Source organism: Nicotiana sylvestris, chromosome 8, assembly GCF_000393655.2.
Source record: "Nicotiana sylvestris chromosome 8, ASM39365v2, whole genome shotgun sequence".
Taxonomy (NCBI): Eukaryota; Viridiplantae; Streptophyta; class Magnoliopsida; order Solanales; family Solanaceae; genus Nicotiana; species Nicotiana sylvestris.
In genome coordinates, this window is record NC_091064.1 from 37992731 (window position 1) to 38009009 (window position 16279).

General features: G+C 39.0%; 1 protein-coding gene across 1 annotated transcript; it reads left to right on the plus strand.

Moving 5' to 3' along the window:
* Nucleotides 1-14821: 14821 nt before the first annotated feature.
* On the plus strand, nt 14822-16003 carry LOC138874923 (uncharacterized). The gene is made up of 2 exons (XM_070153723.1): nt 14822-15035; nt 15360-16003. Exons 1-2 carry the CDS (start codon nt 14822-14824, stop codon nt 16001-16003), a joined length of 858 nt encoding a protein of 285 aa, XP_070009824.1.
* Nucleotides 16004-16279: the final 276 nt, after the last annotated feature.

The following is a 16279-nucleotide window of genomic DNA, read 5'->3' on the forward strand; positions in this document are numbered from 1 at the left end:
GCAATTGATATTTTTATTTTTTAATAATTGCTTTTATAATTTATTTATTTATTAAATATTGGTTATTTAAATAATAACCCAAATTTTACCCCAATTTCGGACCTAAAACTACCCTTACACTAACCCAATTACCCTGGCCCAAGACCGATTAGCCCAACCCCATACCCGTTTAAACCACCCTATTCAGAACTCTTTTAAATCGTGGTCGTTGATCTCTAAGATCAACGGTCTACGTTACACCCTCCTCTTTAACTACACCCAGGCCCCAACCCTAATCATTCTTCACCACCCCTCCACCTTGAAACCCTCTCGTCTCTCATCTCTCACGAACCCTAAGCCGCCGTCTCTCTTAACCCCTCCAAATCCAGCCCCAAAATGGAATCCACCGTGGATTCTCTTGCCTTATTTACCTCCCCTCACTATTGGTTCGTTTATGGTGTTACCTAATTTGCTTTCCTAAATATGGCAAGCAAATCTTTTAGAAATCGAACCAAATCTGGTTCAATTCCTTGACCTTTTCCGTCTGTGTTCGTTCTTGTTCTTTTATGGTATGAATCTCTATGCATATTTGAGATTCTTACTTACCTTAAAACTAGGGTTTTCAAATTTTCTTTGATTCGAACCAAAGTTGGTTCAAGCCTTTGATTTTAAGTATTATCTCGTCTATATTCGCCCTGTTATGAATAGATTTGTTACTTTTTGCCGATTTTTACTTACCCTAAATTAGGGGTTCAGATCCTTTTAAATCAAACCAAATCTGACTCAATTCTTTGGTTTTGAATAGTATTTCTGTCTATGTTCATCTTATTCTATGCAGCATGTGATTTTTACTTTTTATTTCTGTCGATTTGTGTACTTTGCCTAAAATTAGTATTCTGAAATTTCCTCTTTTCCTTACTGATTTCGATTGGTTTCCTTTCTATTGTTTGACTGATGATTTTTCATGTTTATGTGTTAATTTCTACCACCATATATACCCCTTCCCCCCATTCCCTTTGGACAAACTTTGAATCACTATAACTTCACTAGATCTAAAACTTTACTCTATTATTTCGTTCTATATTTTGGTTTTGGCTGGCTGAAATCCAAGGATTAAAGGGTTTTGCTTCTCATTGATGTTCAGAACACTGTAGGTCTTGTTCTTTCTTGCATTCTTCGTTTAACTAGTGAGTTGCTTGACTTTAGCAATTTTATCCTTATATGCTTTTAATCTGTATGTGTTCTTACCTCTGAATCCCTGGTTTAATACGTTCCTGGTTTATTTTTAAGCATCACTCTATTAACTTCTGCATTTAATTACTCTTAATGGAACTAGTTCTGAGATTATCTAGGCCTAATTGGGTAATTTGAATCTTCTTCAAGGCCTATTCAGTTAGTGTATTGACTCTTGAATGCCTAATAAACATGTTTATTCACTTACCCCCCCTAAATCCCTGTATTAATCAGCGTTAAGACTTTTAGTGTTAGTCATGATTTGTCTCTCTATCATTATGTTATTTAGCATGCTCACTTGATCCAATACCCCTTGAGTATTTGCTTGTGATTTAGAACAGTTATCTCAGCATGTTTTCAATTGTTACTTTGAGGTGTTAGGCTAAACCTTTGGTACAAGCTGGATTATCTTTTATTAATTAGACCTCTATAACAATGCCTTTCCCTCAACCTTTCAATGCCTATCCCTCAACCTTAGTCCTTTCTCTTGTCACCTGTTGCTTGGGTTTGAGTTCTCATTTTTCGCCGGCTAAAAGCCAAGGCTATTTAGGTTCTATCATCTGACATCCCTAGTGTGAGCATTGCTCGGGGTCCAATTGAGACTCCTATGAACTCTAACACACTAGGACTTGGTCCATAGTCCCTCCTTTGAATTATCTCCGTTAACCTCCCTAGTGTGAGCACTGCCCTCAGTTCTTGAAGCCCTTGGGAACTCTGACACACTAGGGTCTTGGTTCTATATGCTCAACACTGTTTTAAGACTACTGTGGGAATCTCTCAAGTCTTGGCTGCCTTATGTCTATGAATATGTAATTTTAAGGTTGTTGTGAATTATAAGAATGAAGGCCTGGCCTGGCCAGGTGCACTTTTGGGCCTGTTGTAGGCTCCCTATAGCTATTCTACTTTGTATTTTTTTCTGTTCATTCTGGGTCTGTAATAATTCTTGTAATAACATTTTGGGGTATTAGTGTAATCGGGAAAGAGACTTTTATTTTATACCTGCATCGAAATGGGTAGAAATCCTGCCTATAGGTTCATTACTTAGTTAAAATATGCTATTATGTTCAAACATGTTCAACTATCATGTGTTGGAAATCATTCCTATAAGTATTTTATCTTTGCCTACAACGTGTTATTTTCTAGTCATTGTATAAATCCTGCCTATAGGTTATTCCTTTTGGTTCAAATATGCTCTATGCCTGCTTCTTAGAAATCATGCCTATAGGATCCAAAAATCATTTTTAATTATAGAAATCATGCTTATAGGAGCTAAAAATCAGTTTTAGAGATCATGCCTATAGGATCTAAAAATCAATTTTAATTGTAGAGATTATGCCTATAGGATCTGAATTAGTTAATTAACTTTCCTACTCGTTTCTTTAATAGTCCTCAATGTTGTGTTAACTATTGTCACTAGAAACCATGCCTATAGTACTAAATTAACCAATTTTGAACATAATCTTGCATTCACCATTATTAATTACTGCATAAAATGCCTAGATATCATGCCTATAGTCTTAATCTCTTACACCTGTAATCAGTAGGCAACTTCGTAGGTTTCAGAGTTTGTAAATTTCACACTCATTAAATCCAGATTCATATAGAGATCCTGCCTATAGGTTTCTGCAACCTCAACTTGTTAAAATCAGCAACTGTCTTTGTTAATCTGACTTGCTTGTATTCGTTGTCTAAATGCGGAGGCCAACTTGGGCCCTTATTTGCTTATAAGTGAAAGTCCAAAATGTTTTATATGTCGTCTAGTATTTTTCATTTTTGAGTAGTCTAAGTTAAAGTCTAGAACCACCCTGAGATAGAGGTCCAAATGTCTCCTGGACCATAGGTATGTGACGGGGTAGTGAACGCGTAGGATACCGCTTGGAATTGATTAGTGTGCTTTAGGTAAACAAGTCAAAGATAGTAATTGGGTAGCAGGAGATGATAGTCTGTGCCCACTGAATAATATGAGTAACACCCCATCTCGAGGGAGTTACAAATTATTATTTATGTTGTACGAGGTGACCTTTTTAACCTAAAAAACGTAGGACCCCCACCTTGGCTTTCAATCAATTATTTGTGTTTAATAATGAACTCCCCAAATCCCTTTATTTTCTTGTCTTTGATCACATAGACTAATTCATATAATTGAGTTCGGTCGGGTCCCACAGTTGTGGACCTCGCAGAGTGCCTAACACCTTCTCTTCGAGGTAATTTCAAGCCCTTACCCGATCTTTGGTGACACAAACTAGTCAAACAGAGTTATTTACAAATCGGTGTCCTAACGCACCTTAATCCGTTAGGTGGTGACTCTCTCTTTTAAAATACTTCCTTAAAAGAGTTGTCACGTGTCGAAACTAGATTTCGCAAGAAAAAGGGGAGCGGCAAACATGGCAAGTATTACCACTCTGATTCTGTCTGATTGACTCCCATATCCTGAATCTCAACGATATTCCATCTACACATGTTTATTCTACACCGTGTGAGTCCGATTTTGTTTATATTTTGTTGATTCTTACTTACCCTAAAACTAGGGTTTATAGATTTTCGTCAAATCGAACCAAAATTGGTTCAAATCTTTAATTTTGAGTGTTATCTTGTCTATATTTGTGAGTTTGATTTTCTTTTGTTTAGATTTTGCCTATTTTTCACTTGCCTTAAAAGTTATGGTTTTCAATCTTGTTTTTTTAATTTGTTTAATTTACTGATTTTGGTACTATTGTGTCTCTATTCATCTTTGTGTGTGAATATTTTATTTTCCTAAAAATTAGGGTTTACTTAATTTTTCCCTAAATTCGGTTTTTATTTGATACTGCATGATAATACTTCCTTATTTGTGTTTGATTTACACTTTTCCTTATTTACTTACTCGATCTCTATCACTATATAAACCCCTCCCTATTCCCTTTTAAGATAAGACTTGAATCGTTAATGTTTACAAAAAACTGAAGTTATCACTCTTTGTTCTCTAAATACTTTTGTTCTATATTCTAGTTCCTGGCCGGCTGAAAGACAAGGCCAGAAATTTTGGGTTCTTACAACTGTGGACTTTGTTCTTTCTTATTTTTCACTTAACTAGTGAGTTACTGAACCTTTGCAATTTTGTTCCTATGTATCTGCAACTTGCATATATTTTTCACTTCTGAAGCTCATAGCTTAATGTGTTGCTGGGTTACTCTTGTGTGCAATTCTACTTGGTTTAACTCAGTTTTAGGTTTCTTTAGCATTTGACTTCATAATGTTGCTTGTTTGAAACATGCCTAAGCCTAATTCGAGTAATCAAGATTCTCTTAATTTCGTTTAGCCAATGTGTTATGAACTACTGCTGTATGTGACCTTTGTACTTGTTATCATCTCTTTTGTGTTTAATTCTGCTTAAGGCTTCCATTCTGTTATTTGAATATGCTCCATCTACATAATTTGAACTTTCTTTAGTAATTGGTTTATTAGGTCATACCTCAATGCTTACACTTACTGTATGACATGAGTTTATCTTCCCCTTTCTATTCTAAATCTCTATAATGGCAATCTTGCATAGGTAGTATGTTTTAATTCTATGTCAAGATCTTGTTCTATCAATCATGACTAGTTCTCAGTTAATATACTCCTCAGCATGTTTTGGCTCAATTGATTCACCAATATGTTGTCATAATTTGTGCTTCCTTACTATGTCTAAATGTTGTTCTGCGGCCCGATGTGAAGTTAACATGGCTATCTTCTGACATTAGCACATATACTTAACATAATTTGGACATTTTCCTTGTTATGAGCATGTGTATTCTAATACAGCAAACCTGTTTGTTAATGTGTGACTACTTATGCACTAGGTGTTGAACTTGTTCTTATAAATCTTTGCTAAGTCTGTTCTTAAAACCCAAAGCTTGTTTGATTATTTGCTCTATATGCCCAACTTGACCATGTTTGTACCCTTCAGTTTTGTCCCTCAGCTATTGCCCACTATCCTTCATTATCACTTATGTTATTTTGAACTCCCTATTCTTAGCCGGCTGAAATCCAAGGCTATGAAGGCTCTTGATACTGACCTCTATAGTGTGAGCACTACTCAGGGTCCAATTGAGACCCTTATGAACTCTGACACACTAGGACTTGGTCCTCAATCTATCCTCGAGTCTCCTTTATTACCCTCCCCAATGTGAGCACTGCCTTGGGTTCTTGAAGCCCTTGGGAACTCTGACACACTAGAGTCTAAGGTTCCTTGCCATCTTGTCCTAATTGCTCAATTCTGCCCCATTCTCACTTACTGAATAAGCCAATGGGCTTGTGATATGGCTGCTTTTTTCTGAATCTTTGATGACTACTGGTTTTTAGTATGAAGACTGTCTTCTAGGCTGTTGTGAACTAGGTGTATTTGAAATTGAATGCCTAGCCCGGCCCGGTATACTTTGGGCCTGTCATAGGCCCACCATATTTATTTTGTAATTTTGTAATTTATTTCATTCATTGGACCTGTAATAACGATGTAATAACAATTGGGGTATTGGTAAAAGTGGGAAACTGGGCTTATCTTAATATTGCATGAAACAGGTAGAAATCCTACCTATATGTTTAATTTGCTCGAACATGTTCTACTATTGTGTGCGCTAGATAACCTTCCAATAGGTGTTTAACTCGTTTAATACATTTTTCTTCCACATATTTGCTAGAAATCATGCCCATAAGGAATAAAATGATCAATCTTTCAATTGCAGCATGTTCACATAGACACCATGCCTATAGGATTAGACTGATTCACAAATACCTGCTCTTTACAATGTTAACATAGACACCATGCCTATAGGATTACATTGATTCACAAATACTTGCTCTTTACAATGTCCATGTAGATATCTTGCATATAGGAACATAATCAGATTAGATGCCATTTCTGTTATTCTCATTATACTGTCACTCGCCTAGAAAGCATGCCTATAAGGATAAAAATGTTATAAAATCAAGTATAATTGTCAATTGCTAGAAATCTTGCCTATAGGGTATTCTATTAATGTTGCTGGTCTTACGTCTTCAAACAACTTTACTGCATAATCACACAACGACTAGATATCTGTTTACAAGACCTGTGACATTCTAATACGTCAAAATTACCACATTACCTTTATAATGTTGGAATCCAGAATAATTTAGCAATTATATCTATAAGACCAATAACTTAGAACCTGTAGTCTCAATAATCAGTATGCAATATCAGATTCCCTAAACTGTGCACCAGTTATAAGATTACACCTTACATCTAAAACTGCTGCATGTTTGAATTCCAAAGTCACATAGAAATCATGTCTATAGGGCTTAATGGTTTTAACTAGTCTCAATTCTGAAACTGTCAAAGGCCTAATTTGTTTGCGTGCATTTGTTATCTAAGTGTGGAGGCTAACTTGAGCCATTAACTACTTTTACGTGAAGTCCAATTTGTTTTGTATGTCGATTAGTTTTATCATTTTGAGAAGCCTAAGTAAAGTCTAGAACTACCTAAATAGAGGTCCAAAGCCTCCTGGACTATAGGCGTGCGACGGGTAGTGCACGCATAAGGCACGACTTAGAATGAACTAGTGCGCTTTAGGTAACAACTCAAAGATAATAATTGGGTAACAGGAGATGATTGTCTGTGTCCGCTGAATAATACGAGTAAAACCCCATCTTGAGAGATTTACGAAGTATTATTTATATTGCGCGAGGTGATCCTTTAGGCTAAAAAACTTAGGACCCCCCCTATTTTCTTTCTTTTCCTATTAAAGTCAAAACAGTTGTACCCTCGGTTTAGAATCTGTTTATAATAAACTTATTAAATTTTATGCTCTCTCTTTGTTTATTTGATCACATATACTAATTCACGTAATTTGATTTCGGTCGGGAACCACAATTGTGGACCTCAAAGAGTGCCTAACACCTTCTCTTCGAGGTAATTTCGAGCCCTTACCCGATTTTTGGTGATGCAAACTAGTCAAACCTGCGTTTTTCGCAAATAGGTGCCCTAAGCACCTTAAACACATTAGGTGTCGACTCTCTCTTTTAACACCCTTTCCTTAAAAGAGTTATCACATGTCAAAACCCGATTTTACGAAAAAAGGGGAAGACAACATGGAGACTCTGCTGGGGATCTTTAGGCTCTTACCATAAGTGAACTTGGTCTATATAAATTAGTCTTCTCTAATAAGAGTGTCTTCATTATCTTTGTTGTTACATGAATATCCCACTCACGTTCCCCTTTTATTGCTATATGTACACCCTTTTCCCCGTTTTCCCTTTATTTGAACTCACATGCAAATCGCTGCTTAATTTAGTCATAACATGCGCTTTCCTTTAGACATTTTTAATAATTGCTACATCATGTCTCTCCCCACCCTCACTCCCTTATCTACTTTATTATTATTTCCACATTGCGCAAACTAACTTCTTCCTTGTTTTTCTTTCTTTGTCTTTACGTTTCATTCAATACCGCATTTACTGCTTTCAACATGCAAAAATATTTGACAATATGTTATTTTATCTTTGCATAGAGCATGCTCCACATCATATTCTACTCGTGCGTAATTAATACCATAGCAACACTTGATGAGTGTCCGTGCTCTTCCTAAATCACCCTTTAAATTTGGAAAGGCTTATTTGCAGTAAAACTAGTCGATCAGCGGTGCAGTCGATGATTCCATGCATTTTCCTCTCCAGTTGCCCGCTTGAGGGTACTAGTCTAGACTCTTCTAGAAACTCCCACTCTAATATCAACTGTACATGTATCAGGTCCAAACCTAGTATGAGTTAGAACGTTATCCGCATAATAACTCGCTAAGACAAGCCTTGTCCAAAGTCCGTTGGGATATCCATAATCCCAATGGGCACAATCATGATCTGTGCATTATTTGGAGAAAACATGCCAATATATTGATCAATAATGTGTAAATGGCCAAATCCAGAGAGGGAAAGGGATAACTTTATTTATCTTGCAGAAATGAGGCATGAAGTCTCCAGGTTCGGCATGGTTTGAAATATCCCACCTTTGCTACTGAATTGTTGGGAAAACCTCGCAATAAGTGACAAAAAATATGTGAAAAGAGTCCTTGGGAATTTACCCTCCATGTTAGATATTCAGCCAAACAATGCATTAATTGAGGCTGCGACCATGTTCTGGGATGAGAAAAGAGTCATTTTCTGCTTTGGTCACATAGAAATGACTCCCCTTTGAGAAGAAATAGGAGGATTCGCTGGGCTCCCATGGGATAGCCCTGGTTTGTTGGTACCGAAAAACTGCACTCCTCGAGGTTTCTTGAAAATGAAGGGTTTCAGGAAAAATGATGGTTTAGTCTGTCTGAAGAAGTCTTACATACCATTTGATTTCCTCTATGGGCGTTATGGGCACATCAAGTCATACCGTCTTTACCATGATGAGTTTACCATCACTTCTTTGGGTTGAAATCACCGCCAAGTTTTTGTGTTCATTGTCTGTTTTCTGGGGATGCTGGTATTCTCAATATAAGGATAAAAGATCCACACTTGCCTAGCTATGGTCACTAAGGCTTTAATGGAGGGGATTGAGGGGCAAACTTACACTATTGTCTGGCTGATATGTACCGGGCTTTAGACCATTGCAAGAAGGGGTATAAACACTTTGAGGGCTGTAATTTGTTGCTACAAGTATGGTTGTTGGAACACCTTCATGGGGGGGAGAATACAGTCAAAAACTTCCGCAACGACCATGGAATGACCATATAGCCTATCACCATCCGAAGAGAATGACTTTTATCCCAAACAGATTTGCACAACCGAAAAACGCTATGAGATGTGCACACTTCTTCCACAATCTGACTGATGACAAGGTACATTGGATGTTCGAATAGTTCCCTAGCAGTGAATTCATCATCAGGTCGTAAGATACTCCTCATCTAGTGTTAATCGGATTGAGAGGGAGCTATCCTTATGCTCCTATCAGGGTTATGAGGCAAGCTGGGAGAAAGCAGGTTATACCACGGGTTTCCAAAATGGTTCAGTACAAGGCAGACTTCCAAGGGAACGCCATTCTATTCAAGTTCGAGGCACAACACGTGTGGCATCAAAAGGTCATTGTGGAGAAAGATGACATCGAGCCAGATCGGTATCATGCCGGCCATGTGCACTTCTATCCATCATGGTTGGTAGATGATATAGCGGGGGATGTAAAGCCAGGGATTAATCTATAGAATATGGTTGTAGACGATGCTGCTAAAGCACAAGTCAAATACAGGATGTTGTGCAAGAGGGTTTTCGAGTCTGAAGCCATGTATTTGGAACAACATAAAGTGGACATGGAAGCAGTCAACGAGTGGAGAGAAATCACTTCTATATCAACAAAGAGGTTGGAATATTTATAGCAGGGGTTGATGGAGCTTAAAGGGAAGATGAGAAATAGGGTTGCAGGTTGTCAAAACATGGATGGCAATGAAGGAAGGCTCTTAGCAAGGGCATATCTTCTGTTGGACATACGCGACCTGGGGATTCTGATCGATGGAGCAAAGAAGGCCAAGCATGGGGAAGGTCCCTCTAGGACCAAATAGATTAGGAATGATGTTTTACTTACTTTCTAGACTCGTTTAGGCTTTGGTTGTAATAATGCAATTGCCATTAGTGACTCCTTATAATTGTCGTTTTAGTAGAGATTTGGTTTATTTATCATATTAATGAAATGACGCAGTTATTGGCATCAATTTTCTCCAAATCTATATGTCGCTTAAGCCTACCTCGGGCATGATGAGGTCCCTAAATTATGACGCGAATATATAATTCCTTAATATGTTTTTAAATACCGCAAACATCCTTTTAATACTCCTCACTGACTTGTTTACCTTTTTGTTTGCTTCTTTTCTTTATTTGTTTATTCCCATACCCTAAGGTTGGTTCATACATAGTGGCATCATCAGCATATCATACTAGATCTAGAGGTCCTCCACCTCCTCCTTCTCCAGGTGATCCTTAAAGCAAGGAAAAAGCTAGAATGGACGATGTGAGTGGTATCACGAAAGACAATGCTATGTATGCAGAGAATGTCAAGACTTCGGATGGTCGGAGTACTCCGGCATAGAATGACTTGGTTTTATGGTTAGAACAAAAGATACTGGAGCTACAAAAGGAACTTAAGGAGGTCCAAAACTTGGCAAACCTTTCCCTTACCCTGAACGTCCCCGACGTCAACCAACAAAACGCCCAAAACCTTATACCTCCCCAGAACACACAAAACCAACAAAATTCTCCCGCACCTCATCAGTATGCCACACCTCCTCAAAATCCTAATCCCCCACCAGTACTGACCCCTCCACAATATCATCATCATCCAACCCAGTATCCACAAACCACCACCTACCATACTCCTTAAAATGCACCACAACCTACCCTGATCCCCAAAACTCAACCAACGACCACTACTATGACCAAATTCCTGAAGTCCTTCAAAGCAACCCCATATACATACTCCACAACAAACCCTATACATACTTGAATCTACCGAGAAGGACCTGCTCATCAAGAACATGGCGGAAGAACTCAAGAAACTTACTAGTCGAGTCCAAGGTGTTGAAGGTGGTAAAGGCATCGAAGGTTTAAATTATGAATATTTGTGTATTCAGCTGGACGTAGATCTACTAGAGGGTTGCAAACCTCCTAAGTTCGAAATGTTTGACGGAATAGGTGATCAAAGGTACATTTGAGAACGTGTTGTGATAAGCTCGTAAGGGTTGGTAAAGATGAAAGAATCCTCATGAAGCTATTCATGAAGAGCCTCATCGAGGATGCCCTATCCTAGTACATCAATCAAAATCCAAAGAAATGGGTTAACTCGATAAGTGTCAGATTTTATGGATCAGTTCAGGTTCAATATAGAAAATGTGCCAGACGTCTTCTACATTCAGAATCTTAAGAAGAAGCCAACAGAAACCTTCCACGAGTATGCTAGTCGATGGAGGTCGGAAGCTACAAAAGTGAGGCCAACACTGGAAGAAGAACATATGAATAAGTTCTTTGTTCGAGCCCAAGATCCACAATACTACGAAAGGTTGATGGCTATTGAAAACCATTAATTTTTTGACATCATCAAATTAGGAGAAAGAATAGAAGAGGGAATTAAAAGCGGAATGGTGCCAAATTTTGAGGCACTCCAAGCTACAAACAAAGCCTTGGAGTCAGGAGGTATCTCTAAGAAGAAAGAAGTTGGTGCAGTAATGGTAGCCCAAGGTCCGAAGTCTCCCTTTACATACCAAACACCTCTACCCATATATCAGCCTTCACCTCCCAGATACAGCAACTCGCCGCCACTTACCATACTTAAAACACCCAACCTGAATATTACCACTCATCACCACCAGCTCGCCAAAACTACCAAAAACCCAGACCAAATTTCAACCATAGACCACCCAAACAATACACTCCTATTGCTGAACCCATCGATCAGTTGTATGAGAGACTGAAGGTTGCCGGTAATGTCACTCCTATTTTCGTCATTGCCATGGAAAACCCTTCCCAGTAGGTTAACCCAAACAAGACATGTGCCTATCACTCGGGCATGAAGGGTCATACTATTGATGAATGCCTCACTTTGAAGGATAAGATCCAGATGCTGATTGACACCAAGGTTATACAAGAAAAAGAGGCCGCACCAAATGTCCGCAGCAACCCCCTCCCGGATCATAGAGGCAAAGGGGTAAATGTGATAGAAACTGATAAATATGGGATTCAGAAGGATCAATCGGGCTCATTCGTGAAGGGGATGAACCTAAAATATCTCTAGTCATTCTCACACTTATTGTGGCGCAGATTCACTCACCAATTGAGGTTGAAATAGCCGCACCAACCCCGTTTAAGGTTGAAGTAACAACGTCCTCAACCACGCCAACTTTGTTTGAGGTAGAAGTGACTACACCCTTCACTGTAACGGTAGCACCTACACCATTCTTTAATTCCAATACTATACCATGGGACTATGCTGCAAAGGTGAGAAGGAAAGGAAAAGGGAAAATGGAAGAAACAGGTGCAACACAAGGCATGACCAGAACTGGTAGGGTTTACACACCCGAGCATTTGGGAGGAACAAGTGAAGAAGCCGCTCCCAAGCAGCCTATCATTGAAACTGGCCCAGACGATCTTTGGAGAAACGTGCAAGAAAGAGAGTATTCTGTGGTTGATCAGCTGAACAAAACCCCTGCTCAGATATCCATTCTATCGCTACTACAGAATTCTGAGGCGCATAGGAATGCATTGATGAAAGTGTTGAACGAAGCCTATGTACCCAATAATATCACTAGTGGGGAAATGGATAATATGGTAGGGCAAGTATTGGAAAACCGCAAGATCACTTTTCACGAAGACGAATTGCCGCCCAAAGGACTGAGTCACAATAAAACACCGCATATCACGGTACAGTTTGAGGAAAAATTCATTACCAGAGTCCTAATAGACAAGGGTTTAAGTCTCAACATTTGTCCATTGACTATGTTGAAGAGGTTGGGTAAAGGCTTGCATGAGATATGAGCAGGAACTATGAACGTGAAAGCATTCTATGGGTCCCAAAGGGCCACGATTGGGGATATCAACCTATGTTTGCAAATGGGCTTGACTTGGTTTGATGTTGAATTTCAAGTATTGGACATATCCGCCACATACAATCTGTTGTTGGGACGACCTTGGATACATACTATTGGGGTCATAGGCTCCACCCTACATCAGGTTGTGAATTTTAAATGGAATCATCAGAAAGTAATCATCCATAGGGACGAGAGTAATCTCGTTTATACTAATCAAACTATTTCAGTTGTCGAGAATAAAAGGAAGTTGGATGGAGAAACATACCATTGCATCAAGCGCGTCAATGCAATTGAGAAAGACAAATGGTGGAGTAATAAGATTAAAAGCATATTGTCATGGACAGGGTATGAACCCGGCAAGGGTCTCGGCAAGAATCTCCAAGGGATTACCAAACCGATACAACTAAAGTGCCACGACACAGCCTTTGGACTTGGGTATGAATACACCTGGCACGAGTATCAGAATTGGTCGCCACCATAGCGTGGTCCTTATTAACCTCTTAAACAGCCAATACCACATCTGCACCAGACATTTCAATAGGCTGATGTGATATGGGGATCTGAAGAAGATGAGGCTTTAGCTGGCCTGAGGAATCTACTTCCGGATGATGAAGACATAGACTGCAATACAATAGTTGAGGAGGAGGAGGAGGAAGACCTTACAATTTGGTCCGTAGGAAAGGGGGCTATTCTCAAGAACTAGATTGCTGCACCATCCCAAGCATGTCAATTTCCTGGGTAGCCTGGCAATTAACATGATTTTTTTTAAAAGGCAATTTTCAGCATTTAAGACATTTTCAGTATTTTGTTTTAGTCGCATTTTGTTTTGAAATAATTGCTTGGGTCATCGAGTCGTACTTGTTTTAATGTTGCAATATTTATCTAATGCATTGCCATTTTAGTATTTATTATTATCCTTTACATTTTTCTCTCCACAACATTATTATTACTTATCCTGATGAACTGACGACTGTGACATGTAATGAGACAATGCAACATAAGGATAGTGATTTAGAGGAAGAATATATAATACCTGAGCAAATTGTCAGAGAAGTGGAAAATTTCGAGAACAAGCCTAAGTCAAATTTGGACGAAACCGAGATAGTCAATTTGGGGGGATTCTGAAATAGTCAAAGAAACTAGCATAAGCAATCACCTGATACCATCAGAGAAAGAAGAGTACACCCATTTCCTGAAGTAGTATAAAGATATTTTCGCATGGTCTTATGCTGATATGACCGGTTTGAGCACATCTATAGTGGCTCATAAACTATCTACCAATCTGATGTGTCTGCCTGTAAAGCAGAAACTCAGAAAGTTCAAGCCGGATATGAGTCTGAAAATCAAAGAGGAAGTCACCAAGCAGATCAAAGCTAAGGTTCTTATAGTTGTCGAATATCCTACCTGGTTGGCCAACATCGTGCCAATTCCGAAGAAGGATGGGAAGGTCAGAGTATATGTCGACTATCGGGATTTAAACAAAGCAAGTCCCAAAGATGATTTCCATTACCCAATATACACATATTGATCGGCAACTGTGCCAAGCATGAACTCTAATCCTTTGTAGATTGCTTTGCGGGATACAATTAGATCTAGATGGATGAAGAAGATGCCGAGAAAACCTTTATCACTCCATGGGGGATGTATTGTTATAAAATGATGTTGTTTGACCTGAAGAATGCTGGAGCCACTTATATGAGAACTATGACAACTATTTTCCATGACATGATTCATAAAGAAATAGAGGTGTACATGGATGACATCATCATCAAATCCAAAAGAAGCACAGATCATATAGCAGACTTGAGGAAATTCTTTGATTTGTTTCGAAGGTACAATCTGAAACTGAATCCTACAAAGTGTGCCTTCAGAGTCCCTACTGAAAAATTGCTAGGCTTCATCGTCAGTCGCCGAGGGATTGAACTAGACCCATCAAAGGTCAAAGCTATCCAGGATTTGCCACTGCAAATAGTAAGAAAGATGTGATGAGCTTCTTGGGGCGTCTCAGTTACATCAGCCGCTTCATAGCACAATCGACCATAATCTGTGAGCCGACTTTCAAAATGCTAAAGAAAGATACTGCAACAAGTTGGACTGAAGAATGTCAAAAAGTTTTTGACAGAATCAAGGAGTACCTATCCACACCACCAGTCTTGGTCCCGCCGGAACTTGGTAGACCTTTGCTATTCTATCTGTCTGTACTAGATGGAGCTTTCGGCTGTGTCTCGGGACAACACAATGAGATAGGAAAAAAGGAACATGCCACATATTATCTGAGTAAGAAGTTCACACCCTATGAAGCACGATATTCTTTGCTAGAACGCACCTGCTGTGCCCTGACGTGGATAGCGCAGAAATTAAGGCATTACTTCTGTGCCTACACTACATATCTCATATCAAGGATGGATCCTCTGAAATACATTTTCCAGAAACCACTGCCTATAGAGAAACTAGCAAAATGGCAGATATTGTTGAGTGAATTTGATATTGTCTATGTGACTCAGAATGCGGTCAAAGGATAGGCATTAGCGGAAAATCCTGTAGGAGGAGAATACGAACCATTGAAAACTTATTTTTCTGATGAATAAGTATCACTTGTAGGAGAAGATATCACCAAAACCAACGACTATTGGAGAATGTTCTTTGATGGGGTTGCAAATTTCAAAGGAGTGGGTATTAGAGCTATTTTGGTGTCAGAGACAGGTCAGCATTATCCAGTATCCGCGAAACTCAGGTTTCCGTGCACCAACAATATGGCAGAATACGAGACTTGTATCTTGTGGCTTAATTTGGCCATTGACATGAATATCCAAGAATTGCTGGTAATTGGTGATTCAGACCTTCTGGTACATCAGGTTCTAGAAGGGTGGGCTACAAAGAATACCAAAATATTACCTTATCTATATCATGTGCAAGATTTGATGAAGAGGTTTAAAAAGATAGAGTTCAAACATGTTTCGAGAATTCAGAATGAGTTCGTCGATGCATTGGCTACTTTATCTTCCATGATACAACACCCGGACAAGAATTTCATCGACCCTATTCCAGTAAGGATCCATAATCAGCTAGCTTATTGCCCTCATGTTGAAGAAGAAATGGATGGGAATCCCTTTTCCATGATATCAGGGAATTCTTGGGAAAAGGAGAATACCCAGAGCATGCAAATCACACTCAGAAATGCACACTCCGAAGATTATCCAACCATTTCTTCCACAGCGGAGGAATTCTGTAACGAAGGACTTTAGACCTAGGATTATTGCGGTACGTTGACGCCAAGGAAGCTTCCAAACTGCTCGAAGAAATACATGTCGTAACTTGCGAACCACACATGAACGGTTTCATTTTAGCCAAGAAGATATTGAGAGCAGGATATTTTTGGATGGCTATGGAAACGGACTGCATCAGGTATGTCCAAAAGTGTCACCAATGTCAAATACATGCAGATATGATACGGGTACCACCAAATAAACTCAATGCAACAAGTGTACCTTGGCCTTTTGCCGCTTGGGGATTGAATGTCA